Source organism: Bos indicus, chromosome X, assembly GCF_029378745.1.
Source record: "Bos indicus isolate NIAB-ARS_2022 breed Sahiwal x Tharparkar chromosome X, NIAB-ARS_B.indTharparkar_mat_pri_1.0, whole genome shotgun sequence".
Lineage (NCBI taxonomy): Eukaryota > Metazoa > Chordata > Mammalia > Artiodactyla > Bovidae > Bos > Bos indicus.
This window is the reverse complement of record NC_091789.1, coordinates 139,928,494-139,952,852: the sequence shown is the minus strand read 5'-3', so window position 1 is coordinate 139,952,852 and position 24,359 is coordinate 139,928,494. Positions and strand designations below refer to the sequence as shown.

The 24,359-nt window shown below is 43.6% G+C and overlaps 1 protein-coding gene across 2 annotated transcripts; it reads left to right on the top strand.

The window, feature by feature from the left end:
- Positions 1-5,900: 5,900 nt before the first annotated feature.
- LOC139181188 (melanoma-associated antigen B4-like) lies at positions 5,901-8,368 on the top strand. Of its 2 annotated transcripts, none has more exons than XM_070784090.1 (2): positions 5,901-5,997; positions 7,069-8,368. In XM_070784090.1, the coding sequence occupies exon 2, from the start codon at positions 7,118-7,120 to the stop codon at positions 8,147-8,149; it is 1,032 nt and encodes a 343-aa protein (XP_070640191.1). In that variant the 5' UTR covers positions 5,901-5,997; positions 7,069-7,117; the 3' UTR covers positions 8,150-8,368. The 2 variants fall into 2 exon arrangements, with proteins under 2 accessions (XP_070640191.1, XP_070640190.1); XM_070784089.1 differs by having other exon boundaries at positions 5,901-6,002.
- Positions 8,369-24,359: the final 15,991 nt, after the last annotated feature.

Genomic DNA, 24,359 nt, shown 5'->3' with positions numbered 1-24,359 from the left:
CATGCATTCCAGCATTCATGCAGGATAGGATTTAGCAGACTCCATTTATAGATGGATAACTTGCAATTGTCTCAAGTTCACAAGACTGATAAAGTGACCTTCATCAGACAAGTCCCCTGATGTGCACTAGTCCAGAGTCCTTCCCTTTCTTTGCAAGAGCAAGCACTGAGGAAATCTGTTTTCACCAGTGACATATTTGGTACCGTGACTAGGATTGCTGCCACAGTGAACTCCAGTGGTCTTGCCCAAACTGCTGGCTGGAGACCCCTGACTTTTGCTCTATCTCTCCCATGAAAATTTGCTTGCTGTCACTCTCTGCTTTGTTCTCTTTCCAAGACCCACAGGGCAAGATCTGGGTCAGCTCACTGTGTCATGGCTCCTCTCAATTAAGAGCTGCGAGGAGTACACCCAGGCTGTGCATACCCAAAGAACACTTGGGTGGCAGTTAACACTGTCTTAGGCCTGGTAGACACAGAATTTCCAATGGTGAAGGCACCTACTGAGGCCAAGACTTTTCTCCTCTCAGTCTTTGTCATTTCCTCTATGGCTCTACCCATTTTGAGGTGAGAAGTTTAACCGAGAAGACTGCATGATGTTCAAATTAAGACCGAATAAATAATCAGGGACTTGATTGGGTGAGTTTCTTCTCCATAAGTCCTCGAGCTTAATCCCAGTGTGGTTCCAGAACCAGAACTTCATCAGCAGCCAAAACTGGGGGACTCTGCATCCTTCTCTAGATTTTTGGCATAACTCACCGCACCCTGACCTTACACTGTGGGTGATCCCCTCCCTTCTGGGGATCTCAAGCAGACTTTACCTATAAAAAGGGCAATGTGTCCTGGAACTGCAAGCTGAGGTTAGGAACAGAGAATTGCAAAAACTACTGGCATGAACAACTCTGTCCAAACATCTACATTAAGAACCTTGACTGATCTCTAGCATGGCTTCTAGCAGCAACCTAAGGCCACGTTCTAGGACAACTCGGCTACCCCTGAGTTCCTGTTTAGAAAATTTCAAGGCTACCAAAGGAATCTGTTCCAGCCAACATCTGACATAAGCCCCTCATCTTCCTTTACAGAGAGTGTCTATTTAAAGCAAAGATCAAAAACAAAACAAAACAAGAAACCCTCATGATTACAAGAAAAGTGTGACAGAAATCAACTAGAAATCGATAACAAAAAGACAGCAGGAAAATTAAAGATTATTTGCAGACTAAACAATAAACATCTAAATAACACATGGGCCAAAGAGAAAATCTAATGAGAAATTTTAAAATATTTTTACAAAATGAAAACAAAATTACAACTTATCAGAAGGTGTGTGATACAGCAAAATCAGTAAAGAGGTATACACGGCATTGAGTGCCTATAACAAAAAAAAAACCCTACAATTAATAACTTAAGCTTCTATACTAGTAAACTTGTGAAAGAAAAGAAAAAGCAGAGGAAGAACAAATCAAAGCAGAAACCAATGACACTGGAAAAAGGAAGGTAATGCAGAAAAAAACAAAACCCAAAGAAGTTTCTTTAAAGATACAAAATAAAAAGAAGATAAAATTCTCCCCAGGCTAAACAAGAACAAAGAAAGAAAACACAAATTAAATTACTAATAGTAGAAATGAAGGAGGGGCCATTACTACTGATTCCATGGACATTAAAAGGATAATGAGTGAATATTATAAATAACTCTGTGCCTACAAAAAGGAAAGGTTCCACTGAGAAACTGCTTGAAGGTATAACTTAGCACCACTTTCACAAAGAAAAATAGATACTAGGAATAGGTCTGTATCTATTAAAGAAATTTAATCTATAACTAATAAGCTTCCAATAGACAGTAATAGACCCAGATGTTTCCACTGATGAATTCTAACAAAAATTTAAGGAAGAAATTATAACAATTCTCTACAATCTCTCCCAGAAAATAGAAGCAAAAGGAACACCTCCTAATTCCTTTTCTGTGAGGTGAGTATTACACTCAAATAACAAAATCAGATGAAGAAATTAAGAGAAAAAAATTGAACACAAATACCTCTCATAAACATAGGAGCCAAATCCCCAAAAAAATATAAGAAAAGAAACCTAACAATCCATAGAAGGAATTACATACTATATCTAAGTAGGATGCATTTCAGATGTGCAACATTTGAAAATCAGTAATCATAAATCATAATAACAATAGTCTAAGGAAGATAATCACAAGATGAGATCAACAGATGAAGGAAAAAAATCATCTGATAAAATCCAACACCCATTCATCATAAAAATTCTCAGCAAACTAGATACAGACAGGCATTTCCTCAGCTTCATATACAACATCTGAAAAGAAATACAGGTAAAACATCATACTTTATAGTGAGAAGACAGATGCTGTCACACTAAGGTGAGGATATCCCTTCTCACCATGCCTATTCAACACTGTACTGAAAGTTCTAGCCAATGCAATGAGATATGGGAAGGAAGCAAAAGATACAGATATTTGAAAGGGAAAAATGGAATTATAATCATCAACAATAAGAAAACTCCAGGCATTAATAATCCAGGAGTATATGTTAATAAGGTTAGCATATTATCAATATATAACTACTATATAATTAATATATTAATAAAGTTAATCTACTATATACTTAATAGATTAATAAAGTTAATACATAATAGTCAATTCTTTTCCAATAAAGAGATGGAACTTGCAATTAAAAACCTAACACCATTTACATTAGCATCAAAATATATTAGGAATAATTCTTTAAAAAATATGTATAAGATTTACATGAGTAAAACTCATAAACTGCTCTGAAAAAAATTAAAGAAGATCTATATAAATAGACACGCCATGTTCATAGATACGGAGATGCTATATTGTTGAGATGTCACTTATTTCCAACTTAACCTAGATACTTAATGCAATTCTGTTTAAAATTCCAGCAAGATAGCTTGTAGTTAGCAGCCAACAATTTAAATTTTATGTCAAAAATGAAATGATCCATAATACCCACTGAAGTCAATATTAAAAGTCAAAGTTAGAGAATTGATATTACTGGATTTCAAAACTTACTTTAAAGCTACAATACTCAAGACTGTATGCTATTAACAGAATAATAGACAGATCAATGCCACAGAACAGAAAATCTAGAAACAGACACCCCAAACACTCAACCAACCTTTAACAAAGGCGCAAAGGCAATTCAATGGAAAAGGACAGTCTTTGAAACTTACAGTCCTGGGATAACTAGACATCCATATCTAAGAAAAATGAATCCACATACAAACTCTAAACCTCTCAAAATAATTAACTCAAAGGGAATCACAGACCTAAATGAAAAACTCGCTATTTATAAAAAATTGCAGGGACATCCCTGGCAGTCCAGTGTTTAAGAATCAACACTTCCACTGCTGGGGGAAGAGGTTTGATCACTGGTCAGGGACTAGGATTCTACATGCCATATGCAATAGGCAAGAAAATCTAGAAGATAACACAGGGGCAAAACTTGAGTTTGGTAATGAGATTTTAGGCACAACACCAAAAGCACAGTCCATGAAAGAAAATAATAAGCTGAACCTTGTTAATATTAAAAACTTCTATCTGCAAAATATACTAATAAGAGAATGAGAAAGAAAGGCCACAAAAGGGTAGATATAAGTCTTTTTGCAGGGCAAGAATGGAGACACAGACGTAGAGAACGGGCATGTGGACACATCGGGGGAAGCAGACAGTGAGACGAATTGAGAGAGTGGCATGGACAAATATGCACTACCATGTGGACGACAGGCATGAGGGGGAAGTTGCTGGGTGACACAAGGAGTCAGCTCAGTGACGACCTAGAGGGGTGAGGTCAGGGGTGGGAGGGAGGTTCATGAGGGAGGAGATATATGTATACTTATAGCTGCTTCATGCAAGAGAACCTGACATACCATTTAATTATCTTCTAATTAAAAATAATTGTTAAAATTCTGTGAATTTAAAAACTGAAGTACATAAACCACTAGAGTCATATACAACTGTGCCAAGTGAATAAAAGTCAAAGCAAAAGATCACAGTAACAATTTGATTCTCGAATTAAAAATCTTAAAAAACAGGACAGGAAATATTCAAACATGTAAGAGACTTCAAAAATCTGGAATAAAAAAAAGATCATGGCAGCAAAATCATCCAGTTGGTCTGGAAGAATCAACAATTACTTACACCAAGTAACAGAAAATACACCATAAACAGAAGCAACCATAGAAAAAATTTACCTACAAAGAAACTTTAGAAAAATGTATTCAGTCTTCATGCAGGCAACAAGAAGTATTTCCTGAGAGTCTTAGGAAAAAGAAGGCTCAAACAGAATAGTATGTTATGTATACTCATGAAGAACAGATATTGTAAGACTGTCAATTTTCTGTAACTCCTCTACAGATTTAGTACCACATTCAGAGTAGCTGAGACCACAATGAAACACTGTCTGCTGCTTTTTGTACCCAGAAGTAACCACAGAAATCTTATGGAAGGAATAAAGAAAACTATTAACAAAAGTGAAAACATAAAATTAAATAATCCCTGATGGACAGTAAGTCTCCACTGAACTTGACCCTATGTGTGCCCAGGTGGGGAGTACTTAAGAGACTGGCACAGATGTGCAGGCTGCAAGGGAAGCAGACAACAGGATCAGCTGCAAAAGGCTTTAAATTTGAGCCCTGGATTCTTGCACTCTGCCCTGGGATCATGAATCTCCACTGCTTCACTGAAGGAATCTGAGGCAGCATCTCCGAGGCCCCATGCCAGGACCATGGGGCACCAAAGTTTGGCTTGGATGTGGCAGTACTGCCCAGATCATGAAATAACCAGCGCAAAGTTTGTTGTGTGTGTGCTTAGTCACACAATTGTGTCTGACTCTTTGCGACCCCATGGACTGTAGCCCACCAGGCTCCTCTGTCCAAGGGGAAACTCCAGGCAAGACTACCAGAGTGGATTGCCGTGCCCTCCTCCAGGGAGTCTTCCCAACCCAAGGATTGAACCCAGGTCTCCCGCACCACAGGCAGATTCTTTATGGTCTGAGCCACCAAGGAATGCTAGTGGATGAGAACTGGCCCTTTTAAATGATCACCTTAATAGATTATCACCCAGGGACTAAAACAGAAAAGTTAGTATCACAGTAATTGTACAAAACGACAAACATCATCTCAGAACTTTTGAGCAATGACCCTGCAGTCGACTGAGAGCCCACAGTGAGAACTCTCAGGCTAAGGAGCCCCTTCACTTACTCTTCTGGAATTGTATGAGCATGGTTGGGGACAGGGGTGGACTTATACCAGAAAGGGAAGGATTTCCAGGCCCTGTCAGCAGTCAATATGAATGAAGTTTCCGAGTGAGATGTGAGGGGTTCCACACCACAGAAGACAGTCTCCCATCCCTTCCTCTCAGCTCATCTTACCTGTAGCAGCCATTTCCAGGAACCCTCAGGTAGAAATGGCGAGATGAGACGTATGTGCACTTCATACCAGGAGACTCAGGGGTTCACATCTTTGATATAAGGCCTTGGCCTCAGGTCAGCAGATGGGACAATAGCCTAGCATCTAAAGGGGTTAAGGGAAGGCATGGAAAATGACAGAGCATCGCTTACTATAGAAGAGAGAGCCCAAGAGAGCCTTCGGTGTTGGTCTCATGGGCTCCAGGAAGTTAGGCTTGGGCTCCCCAATTCTTCCTGTTGGGAGTGCTGACACGAGTGAGAGGCATGGAGTGAGCCAGCTGACAGTTCAGGACAGGGACGTCCCAGGACCCCTTAAGAGTCAAGGGAAAGTCCACGTGCCAATCCTGTGAGAAGCTCCCCCGGAACCCCGCCTGTCCAGGTCCCGCCCCTGCTGTCCTCCTGGAGCCCAGATGCGCATGACAGGAAGTGACGTCCTCCTAAGCACGCTGGGGGAGCGACGCCATCCTTGACAGTGCCGCTATCTCTGAGAGCTGCCGTTGACGGTGGCCAGAGGGAGCAGTCCCAAGTGTCATCGGGTGTCAAGATCGGAGGTGACGTGAGTTACGAGTGCAGGGACAAGTCTCTGTACCCCCATTCCCTTTTCCCTCTGAAAAGAGGGGGCCAAACAGCCTCTGGCCGCCCTACCCCTACACTCAGACCAGAGGATCCAGCCTAGCTCTTAGGCCCCAAGACCATCCACTAACCCCTAGGGGGTCTCAGGAAAGAATGCCTCGGTCAGGCTCTGCTGGACCCCAGCTACGCTCAGTAGAGGAAGAGCCACGAGCCCTGTGGAGTGAAGGAGGGACCCTCGAGGGGACTGAGGGTCTCCATACACCAGAACGGCAGCCATGTGTAACCCCCACTCACTGCGATTTGGCTGCGGATTATCCGGGCAGCCGCTGAGCAGCTGTAAAGGCTTGAGGGGCTCCCTCACTGCGACCTCAGACACGGGACACTCGAAGAAGAGGGGACTTTGGTCTGAGGGGCTGGCAGCTGGTCAGTAGAGGGAGGATGTCAGGGTTCGGGAAGATTCAGGATGAGGGCCATCCTCCCCGACAAATGGGCGACTCAGGACCCTCCCCTGTGCTCAGCGCTTCCCCCCGGCCAAATATCGGGAAGGGGGGCGGCGGTCTGAGAGGGGAGCTTGGAGCCTGGTTGTGAAGGGGCAGCCACGAGACAGCAGAAGGGAAGGTCCTGGGACCCTTCAGTGGGGGGCTGAGCATGCCCTCCTCTCCTCGTCTGGGGTGACAGGGAAGGTGGCACCGTCAGTTTCAGACAGGAGAGGGAATGGGCTGGGTGCGGGAAAGGTGGCGTTTGATATGGGGGTGTCTCGCACCAATTTTCATCCTGACTCTGAATGTCAGCTGAGAGGACCTGCCTCCCCTGCCAGCCCCCACTGGTCCCCCTTTTAACGCCCAGGCAGGACTGTCTGCTGCACCCCAGGGCTCACTCTCCCTTGCTACTTACTCAGTGGTCTCAGGGGACAGGCTGACCAGGAGAACAGGAGCCCTGTGGGTCCTAGAGCACTGGCCTCGAGGACCCCTCAGAGGCAGCTTCCATTCAAGCCAGGGAGGACTCTCCTCGCTGAAGGTTCTCACAGCATGTCCTTGTCCCTCCTCCAGGTGCCTTCCTGCCCGCACTCCCACCTGCGGTCCCTGACCTGCTGTCACCATGCCTCGGAGGCACAAGAGCAAGTCCCATGCCCGCAGGAAACGCCACGAGGTTCAGGGGGACACTCAGGAGGCCCAGGCCAGTGCTGCTGCAGCCCCAAAGGAGGAGTGCCCCTCCTCCCACTCTTCTGCCCCTCAGGGTTCTCCCGCGAGCTCCCCTGCTGCTGGCGATGGCCAGGAGCTTCAGGGAGCCATGGCCCCTAGCTCTCCTGATGCAGGGCCTTCATGTGCAGGATCTGATGAAGGTGCCCAGGGCCCTGAGGAGGCAAGTGCAGGTGCCTCCCAGGCAGCCCCTTCCACTCAGAGCACTCGCAAAGATCCTCTGGCCAGGAAGGCCAGGATACTCGTGGAGTTCCTGCTGGAGAAGTACACCAAGCAGGAGCCCATCACGCAGAATGCCCTGATGAAAATCGTCAGCAGGAAGTACAGGCAGCACTTCCCTGAGGTCCTCAGTACAGCCCGTGAGCGCATGGAGCTGGTCTTTGGCCTGGAGATGAAGGAAGTCGACCGTAGAGGGAACATCTACACCCTCATCAGGAAGCTCAACCTCGGGGGAAACGATTGTCAGCGTGATGAGGGGGCGCTGCCCAAGTCGCGTCTCCTCATGGTGCTCCTGGGGGTCATCTTCATGAATGGTAACCTCGCCACTGAGGAGGAGATCTGGGAATTCCTCAGTATGTTGGGGATCTATGCTGGGAGGAGGCACTGCATCTTTGGGGAGCCCAGAAGGCTCATCACCAAAGATCTAGTGCAGAAGGAGTACCTGAACTACCGCCAGGTACCCAATAGTGATCTTCCACGCTATGAGTTCCTGTGGGGCCCAAGAGCTTGTGCTGAGATCAGTAAGATGAAGGTACTGGAGGTTCTAGCCAAGTTCCACGGTAGGGTCCCTAGTTCCTTCCCAGACCTTTATGACGAGGCGCTGAGAGATCAGGCGGAGAGAGCAGGGCGGAGACGTGCGGCCAGGGCTCCCACCATGGCTGAGGCCAGTGCCCCTTCCAGGGCCAAGTCCTACAGCTCCTCCCACATTTAGGGAGGGGGGCAGGGCACTTTGTTCCCTTTGTGTTGGAAGAGAGCAGTCAACCTCCTAAGTAGTGCAGAGTCTTAGGGGTGGAGGGAACAAAGCCCATATCTTACAGTTTAAATGGTAAGCGAGTTTAGGTCTAGTTTGTTTTAACAAAATATATATGTTTTCTTGTATTCACATGAGAAATACCTAATGAATGATGATTTAAATTAGAAATGTAAAGAGGTGAAGGAGGTGTTTAGTATTTTCAAATGTTCTTACTTTTGATAAGGTTTATTGTGCTTCAGAATTCAAATGTATGAATCATATAAATCATAGTTTCCAGCTGTTTTAATGTTTTAAAAGTTTGGGTATTTGTAAAACACACTGAAAATACTGAATATATTGTTCACAATGCAAACAAGATAACATGACATTAGAAGAGAACTTTTCTTGAAGAGTAGTGAAGCTTCTAAAGTGTGCATGGTAGTGGGGGTTAGATCACATTTCTTTCGATCACATTTCTCTTTCTGTTTCACATGAGTAACTTCTACATAATATTTGTTTCGTTTTTTTGTGTTTTTTTTCCCCAATATTTTTACTTCTAAGAGGTTGTTTTTCCTCAGAGTATTAATTTGGTAATGATACTGCTGTTATAGTCACTGCTGTTTTAAAAGTTTTAAAGGTACAGTTTTGGTAGATATAAAAGAAATTCAGGATCCATCTGTATTGTCTTTATGATCTGAAAGTAGGTAACATAGCACTGCAAGAGTGATTTTCATGCTAATGTGAAAGAAGACCACAGAAACTTTTGAGAATCAAAAAGAAAATGGAGAGAATACAGTAGAAAGTCTTTAAGTTGTGGTTTACCTTCTTTCTTTTAAACTTTCTTTTAGTAAAAATAAAAAAAAATACTTTGACTTATTTAGCTCATTTAAGAATATTTGTTTCTTTTGTCCTAATTCACTGCATATTCTCTGCTGTCTCCTGGATTAAAAGTAAACTCAGATGGGAAGGTGGTATTTGAGGGGTTCATAGTAATCATAACTTCCACTTATTACAAACCAATACTTAATCAGTATGCCACTGCTTTATATGTAGAACATGCATTCCAGCATTCATGCAGGATCAGATTTAGCAGACTCCATTTATGCATGGATAACTTGCAAATTTTCAAGTTCACAAACTGATGAAGTGACCTTCCTAGGACTAGTCCCCCGACCTGGATTGGTGCAGAGCCCACAATGTGCCACTTCTCCCAGCCTAAGCCAGACATCATGTCGTTTCATTCATTTTTCCTCTAAACACTCCAAAAAATGTGTCTCGTTGGATACATGGGGCCCTGTTCCAAAGAACTGTTTTGGAATAAAGGTTAAAAAATGCTGATAAATGAATGGTATGAAAGAAGACAAAACTACTCAGGGATAATGTGGTCATGAACACATGCAATGTCAGATACCCTGAAAAGATCAATATGCCCTCATTTATCCTTCTTGATTCTCAGGGACATAGAAGCCTTAGCTTAAGCGCTGTGTCCTCAGGTCAATGGATGGAAGAGTCCCAGCCTCTGATATTTATCAAGGGGAAGATTTTAGGACACTAGGGGTCCCACAAACTATATCCTGCTTCTTGCCTTGTGTGGCCATGGGGAGAGCAGTCTGTCTGAGGTGTGCCTTCCTTTCCTGCAGGGCAAAGGTGGCGGGGTTCTCAGAGAGTTGAGTGTCTTGGTCTTGTGGCAGCAGCTCCAATTCTGCCCAAGTAGGAGATCCTAACAGGCCTTCATAGGATTTACAGTGAGGACACTGGGTGCTGATGAGTGGACCCCCGATAGCAAGGGGGATGGCACGGAGGAACAGGCAAGGGTAGCCAGGGAGTAGCTCTCTCAGCCCCCTTGTGTTTTCTCAACAAGGCGAAAGCCTTGGCCACAGGCCAGCTGATTCAGCCAGTAGGGAGAGTGAATTCCCATATGCTACCGGAAGTCAAGGTAAGAAACCTGATCTAAGACAGGGGGACCACTTGACTCCAGAAGAGAGGGGAGCCCTAGAATGTTCTCCTCAGAAGGCCCCAGTAGCTTTGCACACATCTGGTTCATCCTGTCTTCCAATCCAGAACTTCCAAGAAAGTAATGCCTTTGTTCTGAGGAGCCCAGCATCAGGTGAGTGGAGGCTGCAGTCTGGGTCTGGTCAGGAGCGAGGATGAGGTCCCTGAATGAGGGGCAAGAGGACCACTCAGCCCAGAACAGGGGAAAGTGTGGAGGCCCACCCCTGATATCAGCCCTATGAGACCCAGGAGAAAGCTTTCTGGCTGAAGTGTTCTCTTTCCACTGGAGTGGCCTCAGGGAGATGAGAGCCTTGGTCTACTGGGAGAAGCCTCACTTCAGTACAGAGTGGAAGCTACTGACTCCAAGTGAGAATAAAGGGACTGCACCTAGAACACAGCCCTGCCCCTCTACACCTCGCACTGGCAAATTTGGGAATGTGGGCATGATGCACCCCACACATTTCTTTTTAGAGCATCTCAGGAGGTGAGGTGCTGGGGCTCAGGGGTCAACCTCAGGACAAATTCCAGGTCATGCCAAGAGTCAAGTAGAGGACCATGAGGATTAAGGAACCACTCACACTATACCACTTTTATAGAATCCCTCCCCTCGGGTCAACCATGAGTGACCACAGGTTGGCAGCCCTCACATCCTCCGAGGAGGTCTCAGGGAATTTAAGGCTGTAGCATGAGAGGACAGGCCTCGTTAGGAGATGGGAAGTCAGTGTGGGGACCTGGAGAGAGGACAGTAATAGTGAAGAGAGGGAGGAAATACAGGTCTTCCTAGGAGCCTGACTGAGGACAGGTGCAGCCAGCATTCAGAAGGCCTCAATTTCCAGTCACAGCTTTCTGTCCTGAGAGACCACAGGTAGATGTGGTAAGTTAGGCAACCTCTACTTTCTTCTATTGGGTCTCAGAGAGTTGGGGGCCTTACTCTGAGCACATGTCCTCAAGTAAATAGGAACTTCAACACCTCCCAACAGTTCCCAGAGGACCCCTGGTCATTTCTCCAGAGGAGCTTCAGGTAACCCTTGATGTGGCAGGGAAGACAGTTCTTTCATACGTGGGTCAGCTACTCTGTGCAGACTGATTTCCCTGGGCCTTTGTCCTTCCAGTCCTCCATGATAAAGGGAATTGAAGGAAGACTTCAAACCAAGTGGTATGCTCCTCCCCTCAAGTCCTTGCTAGGAAAGTTTACCTTTGATGTTTCTGCACATGCATAGCTGGCCCTTCCACTTGTTGGGAATAAAATTGCTCACTAAATTCCAGACAATAGTCCAAGCTGGAGACCTTCATTAGAAGGCTCCCACCAAGAGAAATGACAGCTCTTGGCTCAGGGATCCTGCCTCCATATGACAGGGATAGAATAGCATAGGATACAGGGAGCTGTCCCAGGTGATTCTGTGGAAAAGAATCCACGTGCAATACAGGAGATGAAGGTTTGATCTCTGTTCTGGAATATCTCCTGGAGGAGGAAGTGGCTACCCATTCCAGTATTCCTGCCTGGAGAATCCCATGGACAGAGAGCCTGGAGTGCTGCAGTTCATGGGGTTGCAAAGAGTCAGACAAGAATGAGTCCTTGACCACAGACAGACAGACTGGAAGATCTAGAAGTCTAGGAGGCGAATAGAGGTAGAGAAACATAGGAACAATTGGTAGACCGTTGTAAGTTAACATCGTTCAAGAACGGTATCAGAATGTAGTGGAAGAAGGCAGGTTTGTTTAAATATAAAGCCATAAATAATACATGAGATGTTCCCCAGGCCTTTAGGTAAAAGAGGAATGTCACGACCCTTCTATCCATTTGAAGAAGTTCTACAATAATCCAAGTTTGACCTCATAAGGTCAGACACTCTCCTGCTCCAAATGAATTGGGAGGCAGTGATGTAAGCCTGACCTGTACTCAAAGAAGGCAGTCTTTCCTAGTCCTCCACTTTCCATTGACTATAGAATGTATTCCACTTAATCCTCCAGGCAGAGTTCCGTCACCTGACTGCTTGCATCTCTTACAAGCATCCTATATAAATTAATCTATTTCTTGCCTAACACTTTGCCTCTTGCTGAATTCCTTCTGTGCTGAGACACAAACAACCTGAGCTGCCCTAAGACTAGCTACCAGGTGAGTGATTCTAGTTAAAAGACCATGGTTCAAGTCCCAAACTGGATTTGGCGGGGGGGGGGGGGGGTGGGGGGGGGGGGGTGGGGGGGGGTAGGGGTTGGGGTCCTGGCCATGTGGATTTGAGTCAAAACCTGATGTGATAGGTTTCAGCTAGAGGAAGTCTCCATGCCACCCCTTAGAAAATTTGAAACTATGGCCTGTTAAACTGGCTCATAGGGCTAGAATGAAAGTCACTTTCTTCTGCATTTCTCTGCACCTAGACTCACAATATCTTTGCTTTTGGGTGTCCAAATCCAGACACTGTATGCCATGAATGCCTCCACTTTGTGTTTATAAAATTCAAGCTGAGAGTGTCTACAGGATAGGGTGAGAATGGACAGAAAAAGAAAAGAAAAGACATTGAGCTAAACATTTTCTGGCTACCTTCTGAAATATGGCTGTCCTGGTGCCTCAGACGGTAAAGAATCTACCTGAAATGGCAGGATATTGGGGTTCGATCCCTGGATTGGGAAGTTCCCCTGGAGAGGGGAATGGCAACCCACTCCAGTATTCTTGCCCAGAGAATCCCATGGACAGGGATCCTGGAGGGCTACAATCCATGGGGCCACAATGAGTCAGACATGACTTAGAGACTGAACAACAACAGCAATCTCCTAACACTTCTTCTACTTTACCACTTCTTGCTGCAACTAGTGAAGCCCATGCATCCTAGAGCCTGTGCTCTGCAGTAAGAGAAGCCACCACAATGAGAAGCCAGTGAGCTCCAATGAAGGGTAGCCCCTGCTCCTCGAAACTAGAGAACACACATGCAGCAAGGAAGAGCCAGCACAACCAAAATTAAATACATAGATAATTTCTTTTAAAAAAATACTCAGGGAAGCCACAACGGCCCCTGGGGTGAGAACTGAACCACATTCTGCCCAGCAAGATCACAGGTGAGGGATGCCACAGCCATGAAAAGTCCATAAGGGAATTCAGTGACACCCGAAGCCCCTTATGAGCATTCGTCATTTCCTTTTCAGATGGGTAACTGATTGTCCATCGCTGAAGACTTGCCCTTAGGGTTCCAGCGAGGTCCCTTATGTCCAAGTCTTCCTTGCCTTTAGGAAAAACTCTGAACTTCGAAAGACTTGCCAGGTAGACTCTGCTGGCTTGGCAATGCTAAATTTGCCTACAAAAGCCCTTCCCCTTCTCCAGATGATACTAACCATCAGCCAGCCACTGAGCCCTGTTCACACGAACTCTTTCTGGACAAAAGAAGGAGTCTCTTGGACCACAGATCTCTTCTTCATTTGTACTAGGCATTGAACACCACTACTCCTGGCCCCCATCACCAATGCTTTGCCCTCTAACCTGGGGCTCCAGAACTCCTTAAACTCTATCCACCTCAGGAAGTCATAGGGCCCACCAGACTTCCATAAGAATCCGAGTTCCCTTCTCCATGCAGGATCTCAGTTGGATAAAACAAGATTAGGGACAATTCTCAGATGACCCCAAAAAATATCTAGACAAGTTTAGACATCTATGACTTTTCAATTAACCCAGAAGGACATTTATATCATCCTTGCTCAGACATTCTCTCAGGCAGAAAGGACAACTATATACAGATTCAGCACTCAGCTGGGAGACAGCTATCACATGACAAACTCCCAACCATTTCCCATGGGAACGATGGCTGTTCCCTGTTCAGAATCTAGTTGGGAGTATAATACGTGAGCCAGGTTAGCAGCCAGGGATGCTTTGTCTTCTTCTTCCCCACCTGAACACTGGTGATCAGAGCACCCCCAGAGAGGCTCCCTGTTCTGGCCAATGACCACCACTAGGCTTCCAGCCATGCCAGGACCAAGCAAGACAAAACTGCCAGCACGGGGTGTCACAGGTGCGACTAATGTAACCCAGGGTTCATGATGCCATATTTATAAAAAATAGCACTGTGGTTTCTGTCTTCCCTCCCACTCCATGGATTTTGCTTGGGTCCTTATGGGTAACTGCCTGCACACTAGGAGAAAAGTTATATAACCTAAAGCTGTCCATCAACTTGTCAGTCAAATGTCACAGGACACACATGACCCTACCACATGGCAGGACCGCTTCTGGTTTCCAGACAGCCTGCGCTCATCCTTCTCAGGAGTGTAATTTTGCTCTGCTTCATAAAACTGCTACTTAAAACTGCTCTGTTTCTCCAATAAATTCTTTCTCTTTGGGAGGACAAAAACAGGAAATCAGTGTTCCACTGGTGAAAATATGGATCACATATTTATTACTGTTTATCAGGTTCCTGTTAGAGTTTTTATATTTTATAATGCAAATTTAGAAACTTTTGATTGCTCTTTGATCTAGAACAAGAAAACACAGCAATGGAAGAGGGATTTTCATGCAAATTTGAAGAGACTCTGTGGTAAAATAACTTAGGTCAAGTAAAAAAGAAAAGAAAAAGTAAATTTTAGTAAGTTTTTGGTTTTGTTAAATTCTTTTAATACTCCTTTTTAGTAAAAGTATTTCCTGAGTTTGTTCAAGATTGTCGGAGAAATTAAATAGTAATAAAGTAGACAATTTTATCATTGTCACTCATATTTCCAACCACTAATTGAATATCTACTCCTTGGAATGCTCCATGGCAGAACTGGGGATGGTAATAAAAAGAAGCCTGAGCCACTGTCCATAGAAGGTAAGTGTTTATAAGTTGCCGCCATATCAAGCAGATGGGGAGATACCTTTTGAGACCTAAACATGTGAAAAGTTGAAACAAGGGATGAGAACGAGAGGATGTTTCAGATTAGAGCAAGTCAAAAGTAAATACTTTGAGGCGACAAATGTGGGCGTTTTGGAACACTGCAGTTCCCTTGAGGATGTAATTTGAAGTTAGGTGGGTTGGTGGGCTAAATGAGGCTGAGTGAATTGAGGGCGGTGGGTGACCCTGAAATGCGGGGTTTAAGTTGAGAAGTTGCAGAACGGAATGGAAGATTACCCTTGATTCTTTGAGACTGTGGGTAAAACAGAGAGACTCTCCACCTGGGACAGGAATAAAATGGGTTCTGTGCTCCTGCCCCAGTATAGGGAAACACAGTGCACAAACTGGGGATTTAACCCCACTGCCTCCAGGGTGTTTGCCAGATAAAACGATGGTATTTCCTTGAACTGAGATATCTAATACCCACTGTAACAATACTCTCCACACTGGGGTCAGAGGCCACCATGTTACAGAAATGTTCTACTATCTATTTTAAGCATAATTTGGGGAACTTCAAATGAAGGCTACACTTTTGGTGCTGGTGAAATTAATGAAAATGGGGGGTGGTGGTATGGATGAAAAGGCAACTGGAAGGGAAGATCTTTGTCCTTGACACAAATTCTAGAAGTTCTGAGTAGCATACAGGCAGGGGAGATTCCTCTACATTCAAAAGGTATATTTACAAATGGGGAAATTTTATTTAGTTTTACTAAACAGAACTGGGTTCATTCCAAAAGTGCCACATATTTCTGATATCTCATGCAAGTAAAAAAAAAAAATTCACAAACAGTTGATACTATGGTCTGTGGTCATAATTATCAGAGGAATAAATGTCGTTCTTTGAAATCCATTGTTGCAAGAGCTTTATAAATATAACATATATTACAATAGTTCTACAAAATAGGGTTTAGAAGACTCACTTTGCAGATTATGAATTTGGTAATATTCTCAAGTTCACAAGACTTGTGACAGAGCTGGAAATAGACATTTGGTCTGCATCTGTCGAGAGGCCACACTGTTCCACTCCTCCCAGCCTGAGGCAGACCTAGTGTCCTTCAGTTCTCCTGTCATCTCACTACTCCAAACTGTATTTCAGAGGCTTCTGTTTCAAGACGGTGGTGTAGGAGGATGTCTGTTCATTTCCTCCTGCACCATAATTGCAACTGGCTGTTGAACAACTATCAACAGGAGGATGCTGGAACACACAGAAAATGAGACCCCATGTTCAAAGAAAAAGTGGAAGTCGCAACAAGATAATAGGAGGGGTAAAATCACAATGAATTCAAATCCCATACCCCTGAGTAGGTAACTAGAGAACAAAAATACCAAAGAAGTTCTCCCACGATTGTGAAAGTTCTGCACCTCACATCAAGGAACCCAGCCTGCGGTTCTGACAAAGGGATTTGGAATTCCCTGGTCATCTGACCTTGAAGGGCAGTGGGATTTGATTATAGGACTCCCAGACAAGTAGGGGAAACAGACACACCACTCTTGGAGGGCACAAACAAAGTCTCACATGCACCAAGACCCAGAGAAAAGGAGCATTTACTCCACAGGAGACTGAATCAGACCTACCTCCAAGTGTTCGACAGTCTCCTGTGGAGGCATGGGTCAGCTGGGGCTCACCACAGGGATGAGGGCACTGGCAGAAGCAGTCCTAGAGGTCCTCCTTGGCGTAAGTCTTCTTACAGGTCAGCATTAACTCTGCCATAGAGACCACAGACCCATCATTCAAAAAGAGACAAGCACTCTAATGGACTGTTTACAACAACCAGCACGTGGAAGAAACGTAGATGTACATTGACAGATGCAAGTATAAAGAAGCTGTGAAAGGCATATGTGATGGAATATTGCTCTTGTTATTTTGTGTTGTATCTGATTCTTCTTAGACCCCAAGGACTGTAGTTCACCAGAATCCTCTGTCCTTGGGATTTCCCAGGTAAAAATACTGGGTGTGTTGCCACTTACTTCTTCAGGGTATCTTCCTGACCCAGAAATTGAACCCATGGCTCCTCCATTGGCAGGCAGATTTTTTACCATTGACCCACCAGGGTAGCCCAGTGGAATATTACTCAGCCATAAAAATGAACAAAACTGTGTCGTTGTTAGAGAGGTGGATGGACCTAGAGAGTGTCATACAGAGAAGGAAGTCAGAAAGAGAAAAACAAAGATTGAATATTAACGTATGTATGTAGGATCGAGAAGAATGGCATAGGTGACCCTATTTGCAAAGCAGAAAAGAAGACAGTGATATAGAGACCAAATGCATGGTACCAAAGGGGGAAAGCGTTAGGGTGGGAGGAATTAGAATATTGGGATTGACACATACACACTATTGATACTATGTATAAAATAGACAACTGTTGGGAATATACTGTATAGCACAGGGAACTCTCCTTAATTCACTGGGATGTCCTCAATGTGAGGGAAATCCAAAGTGAGAGGATATATGCATATGTATGTCTGATTATTTTTAGTGTGGAATAGAAGCTAACACAACATTGTAAAGCAACATACTGCAAGAAATATTTGCTGCCATTGACTCTAAACAGTGACTGTAAATGTACTTTTATTTAAACATTCCTTGATTTTCCAAAGAACAATGCAAAGTAAATCAGATTTTCCTTCATAGGCTATTATTTCACAGAGTGTTTTTATATGTTAACATGTATCTTTCAAAATGTAAATGTCATACAAAGGAAACTAGGATTGATAACTTTTTAAATTTCTCTTCTTTACTGTAATTGTTTTTACTTTCCTAGTTAGTATGGGGGAACAAAACATGCCATCTCGAAATTTTTTTTTTAATTTTTATTTATTTTTAAACTTTACAATATTTTTTTTTAAACTTTACAATATTGTATTAGTTTTGCCAAATATCGAAATGAATCTGCCACAGGTATATCTGTGTTCCCCATCCTGAACCCTCCTCCCTCCTCCCTCCCCACACCCTCCCTCTGGGTCATCCCAGTGTACCAGCCCCAAGCATCCAGTATCATGCATCAAACCTGGACTGGCGACTCGTTTCATACATGATATTATACATGTTTCAATGCCATTCTCCCAAATCTCCCCACCCTCTCCTTCTCCCACAGAGTCCATAAGACTGATCTATACATCAGTGTCTCTTTTGCTGTCTCATACACAGGGTTATTGTTACCATATTTCTAAATTCCATATATATGCGTTAGTATACTGTCTTGGTGTATTTCTTTATGGCTTACTCCACTCTGTATAATAGGCTCCAGTTTCATCCACCTCATTAGAACTGATTCAAATGTATTCTTTTTAATGGCTGAGTAATACTCCATTGTGTATATGTACCACAGCTTTCTTATCCATTCATCTGCTGAGGGCATCTAGGTTGCTTCCATGTCCTGGCTATTATAAACAGTGCTGTGATGAACATTGGGGTACACGTGTCTCTTTCCCTTCTGGTTTCCTCAGTGTGTATGCCCAGCAGTGGGATTGCTGGATCATAAGGCAGTTCTATTTCCAGTTTTTTAAGGAATCTCCACACTGTTCTCCATAGTGGTTGTACTAGTTTGCATTCCCACCAACAGTGTAAGAGAGTTCCCTTTTCTCCACACCCTCTCCAGATCAAAATGTCTCTTTTGATACACAGATTATTCTAACTGAAAACAATCAAGGCCAAAAGATTCAGAAAGGAACCTGAACTTTGGCCTAACTGCCTGAAAGAACGAGGACAAAGGTCCTGTTCCCTGAAGAGAACTATGACCAGAGATAGCTGCAAAGGTTATGGGCAAGGTGTGGTGGTGAAATCTTGGCAGGGCCTAGAGATGAGAGTCCACTCTGTGTCCCGGGGTCTCTGCCTGGCACAGAAAACATTCGTTTACCAACATTCCCTTTCCCATTTCCATGTGAACTGCCTTCCTATCCTTTCAAGTCCCAAAGAATTACCATTAAAATTATCTTTTCTCTTTGGCTCTGGGCTTTGGCAATGTTGATGAGTTATTCAGTTATTCAGTTCCTGGGTCTCTCTCATGGCTATGTGTTATTATACTTTTATTTTATCCTATTAATCTGTCTCACATCAGTTTTATTCTTTGACCACCCACAAAAACCTAGAAGGGCAGAGGGAAGTTTCATCCTCCTCTATATTAGCTACATCTCACATATTTCTCTCTGTGTTCAAAATCCTTAATGAGGTATTCAATAACAAATGAATGGCTACGAATGTCATTGATGATTTTACTCATATTGATATAATTACATATTTCTTTATGCTTTTCTAATTTTTATTTATTTATTTACTGAGCATTACCCCGCCCAATAGAGCAAGAGCCAGGTTTCCTCATAGCCAGTCCCTCCCATCAGCAAGCTTCCACAAACCTCTTAAACTCATTCTTCAGAGGGCAGACAGAAGAACTACAATGCCCTATCCTCTGGAATGAAAACCACAATCACACTAAGCTAACCTAAATGATCACGTGGATCACACCTTTGTGTAACTCAAAAGCTACAGGCCAGGCTTTGCAGGGCCACCCAAGGTGGATGGGTCATGGTGGAGAATTCTAACAAAATGCGGTCCACTGGAGAGGAGAATAGCAAACCACTTCAGTATCCTTTCCTCGAGAACCCCATGAACATCATGAAAAGTCAAAAAGATATGATACCAGGAGATCATACCAGGGGGAGATACCTGAGCCCCCCAGGTCAGTAGGTGTCTAATATGCTATTGGGGAAGAACCCAGAAATAGCTCCAGAAAGAATGAAGAGACTGGGCCAAAGTCAAAACGACGCTTAGTTGTGGATGTGTCTGGTGGTAAAAGTAAAGTCCGATGCTGTAAAGAACAGTACTACATAGGGACCTTGAATGTTAGGTCCATGAATCAATGGAAATTGGTCAAGCAGGAGATGGCAAGAGTGACCGTCCACATTTTAGAAATCAGACAGCTAACATGGACAGGAATGGGTGAATTTAATTGAGATTATCATTGTATCAGTGGGCAAAAATCCATTAGAAGAAATGGAGGAGTCTCATAGTCAAAAAGAGTGCGAACTGCAGGTACTGGGTGCAGTGTGCACAAGGACAGAATGATCTTGGTTCATTTCCAAAGCAAAGCATTCAGCATCACAGTAATCCAAGTCTATGCTCCAACCACTGATGCCAAAGAAACTAGAGTCCAGTGGTGCTATGAAGATGTACATCACAGCCTAGAACTACCATCCCCCCAAAATGCCCTTTTCATAATAGGGGACCAAAATGGAAAAGTAGGAAGTAAAGGAATAACTTGCAGCTGAAAATGGAGAAGCTCTACATAATCTGCATAAACATGACCCGGAGCTCACTCTGGCTCAGATCATAAGCTCCTTACTGCAAAATACAGACTTAAGTTGAAGAAAGTAGAGAAAATCACTAGGTCATTCTGATATGACCTAAATCAAGTTCCTTATGATTACACAGTGGAGGTGAGGAATAGTTTCAAGGGATATGATCTGGTGGAAGACTGCCTGAAAAACTAAAGATGAGGGTTCAGAACAAGGTATAGGAGGTGGTAAAGACTATCACACAGGAACTAAAAGAGAAAACTTCGTACCCCCATAATTGTACCAAAGGACAGAAATGCACCTCAGAACTTTTGAGCAATGCCCCTGCAGTCAATTAAGCCCATAGTGAGAACCGTCAGGCTAAGGAGCCCCTTCACGTACTCTGCTGGGATGGTGTGGGGCATGGTTGGGGACAGGAGTAGATTCATACCAGAAAGGGGAGGATTTCCAGGCCCTGACAGCAGTCAATATGAAGATCCTGTGATTGTGCAAAACCATCTTGGTTATAATGGGGCATCTGAAAGCACAATGAGTACAAATACCTACTTTATCTCCTAAAAGATAAGCTTTTTTAATTTTCAGATATGACACATTGAGACTTGTCACTTTGTGTAAGTTAGCACTTCTGCGTATAGGAGATTCTGCCACTGTGACGAGTGCATGGTAGCAGCACACAACCTCCTGAGATTGGCAAGGTCAGCTGAGGATTTGACTTACTTGCCATCAACTGCTGTAATCACAAAATAGATGGATATTGTTAATTTTGTGTGATATTGACTCCATGCACCTAAAATAAGCTTTAAAGACTTAGTATGGTTCGGTGCTCTACTTACCTTTTAAATGATTTTTGTTATTTAGGTTTATGTGCATAAACACATCATCATCCATCCAGCCTTCACAACCTTCAGGGTGGGCACATCAGCCCTTAGATGCTGCCCAAGAACCTCAGAGAAAGCTCGTGAACATGTAACATGGTTCTCAGAAAGCCTTGCCTCTGTGCTTGGTAGAGCGCACACTCTGAAATGTGCTATGAGAAATATCTGATTCAGCAGGATTATTCATTGTCCCCCTGGGAACTTGGATCCTCTTAATTTGGGCCTGTGGAAAGGGGAGTGGGTGACCTGTGACAAATGGAGGTGCTTGCAACTAGAAAGTCAGTGTCAGCTGAGGATGCTACAGGAAGAGTAAAAAGCTCCAGAAAGTTCTGTTGCCCTGAGCACATCAGTGCATTTGTATAGTGCCATCAACTCCTGCATGCTCGCTCAGTTGTGTCTGACTCTGCGACCCCATGGACTGTAGCCCACCAGGCTTCTCTGCCCATGGGATTCTCTGTGCAAGAACACTGGAGTGGGTTTCCATGCCCTCCTCCAGGGGATCTTCCCAACCCAGGGATCAAATTTGGGTCTCCTGCCTCTCCTGTGTTACAAGCAAATTCTTTACCACTAAGCCACTGGAGAAGCCCATGTATGTACTTATTAACTTTTCTCCAAAGAATTACCTCACACACTCTGATTAATAATGGGGAGCCCCCAAAGTGCTCAGATTCCTCAGTCACCTTATATTCTTAAAGGTCCTGCCAAGATTGGGATCCAAGGTCATGGTTTAAAGCAGAAATCCCATTTCAGCCTGTTGGTGGCAAGGACACAGAAGGGAAATGGCAGAGTCTAGGGCTTATCTTCAGAGAAAGCTCCAGGCCCCAACAAGCATGTGTGCAAGTGCTCCTAAGCCATCAGACCTCTGAGGTGGAGCATAAAAGGCCTTGGGAACGCACACATGAAATTTCAAATGATTCCTCAAAAAAACTAAAAATAGAGCTGCCATATGATCCATCAATGCCACTCCCGGGCATGTATCTGGACAAAAATATAATTCTAAAAGATACATGCTAGTTCATAGCAACACTACTTACAATAGCCAAGACATGGAAACAATTTGTGCTATAAGAAGCCTTCCTCAGCCATGTCTTCCGGGTTTCCTCTGGGGGAGTGTTAGGCACAGCTGGCTTCCTCGGGGGCTTGGGGATGTACTAGATCAGTATTTTGCACCTCAAAACAGAAAACGTTCATTTTTCTAATACAAATAACTTAAGAAACAAAAGACAGATTAATAAAAAGAAAGTACACATGGTTGGGGAAACTGGACAGATACATGTAAACGAATGAAATTAGAACACCCCCTAACACCATACACAAAAATAAACTCAAAATGGATTAAAGACCTAAATGTAAGCCTGGATACTATAAAACTCTTATTAGAGGAAAACAACAGCAGAATATACTTTGCCATAAATAGCAGGACGATTGTTTTTGATACATCTTCTAGAGTAACGAAAATAAAAACGAAAAATAAACACATGGGATGTAATTAAACTTAAAAGCTTTTGCACAGTAAAGGAAACCATGAATAAAACGAAAAGAGAACTCTCAGAATGGGAGAAAATATTTGCAAATGAAGCAACCAACAAAGGCTTAATCTCCAAAATATACAAACAGTTCATGCAGCTCAATATCAAAAATAAGGAAAACAACTCAATCAAAAAATGGGCGGAAGATCTACATAGACATTTCTCGAAAGAAGACATACAGATGGCCAAGAGGCACATGAAAAGATGCTCAATATCATTAATTATTACAAAAATGCAAATCAGAGCTACAATGAGGTAACAGTGCTGCTGCTGCTGTCACTTCAGTCGTGTCCAACTCTGTGCAACCCCATAGACGGCAGCCCACCAGGCTCCCCCATCCCTGGGATTCTCCAGGCAAGAACACTGGAGTGGGTTGCCATTTCCTTCTCCAATGCGTGAAAGTGAAAGTGAAGTCGCTCAGTGGTGTCCGACTCGTAGCGACCCCACGGACTGCAGCCTACCAGGGTCCTCCATCCATGGGATTTTCCAGGCAAGAGTACTGGAGAGGGGTGCCATTGCCTTCTCCAGAGGTATCAATGGCCGTCATTAAAAAAATGTACAAACAATAAATGCTGGAGAGAATGTGGAGAAAAGGGAACCCTCCTACACTGTGACTGGGAATATAAACGGGTACAGACAGCCACTATGGAAAACAGCGTGGAGGTTCCTTAAAAAACTAAAAACCAGAGCTAGAATATGATCCAGCAATCCTGGGCATATATCCAGAGAAAACCGTAATTTGAAAAGACACATGAACCACTATAGTCATAGCACTGTTTACAATAGCCAAGATATGGAAACAACCTAAATAGCCATCAGCAGAGGAAAGGATAAAGATGTGCTACACATATACAAAGGAGTATTAGTCATAAGAAGAATGCAATAATGCCATTTGCAGCATCATGGATGGACCTGGAGATTGTCAGACTAAGTGAAGTTAGTCAGACAGGGAAAGACAAATATGTGATATTGCTTTTATGTGGAATATATTTTTTAAAAAGATACAAATTAACTTATCTACAAAACAGAAACTGAGTTACAGATGGAGAAAACAAACTTATGGTTACTGGGTGGTTAGGGGATGTGGGGGAGGATAAATTGGGACGTTGGAATGGACATACGCACACCACAGTATATGAAATAGATAACCAACAAGGACCTACTGTGTACAACAGGGAACTCTACTCAATTGTCTGTAACGACCTATATGGGAAAAGAATCTAAAAAAAGAGTAGATACATGCGTATGTATAATCGATCCACTTTGCTGTACACCTGGAACTAACACAACATTGTAAATTGACTATACTCCAATAAAAATTAAAGGAAAAAAAAAGAAGAAAGTACACACATTTCTGTAATATAAATTTTATCCAATCTGGGAGGCTTCATAAGGAAATGAAGACTCAAAGAAACGGTTACCCCTGAGTGTTTCTACTAGGTCTGATTAAGGGTGGAAAGTCATGGGAAGTTTCAACTGCGGGTAACTCAGCAAGGACAGTTCCTTCAGATTCCCTCCAGCATCACGCCACCTGCAGAGAAAGGAATGCTCCTCTCCTCGGGTATGGGGGTGAGGGGCACCTGTAACCTGAGGGTCTTATGACCTGCCTTGGTGGAAGGGCATAGACCTTATCCCTTATCCCCTCTTTACCCCC

Coding starts and splice junctions, on each gene's coding strand:
- LOC139181188 (XM_070784090.1), top strand. CDS start 7,118: ATGCCTCGGAGGCACAAGAGCAAGTCCCATGCCCGCAGGAAACGCCAC.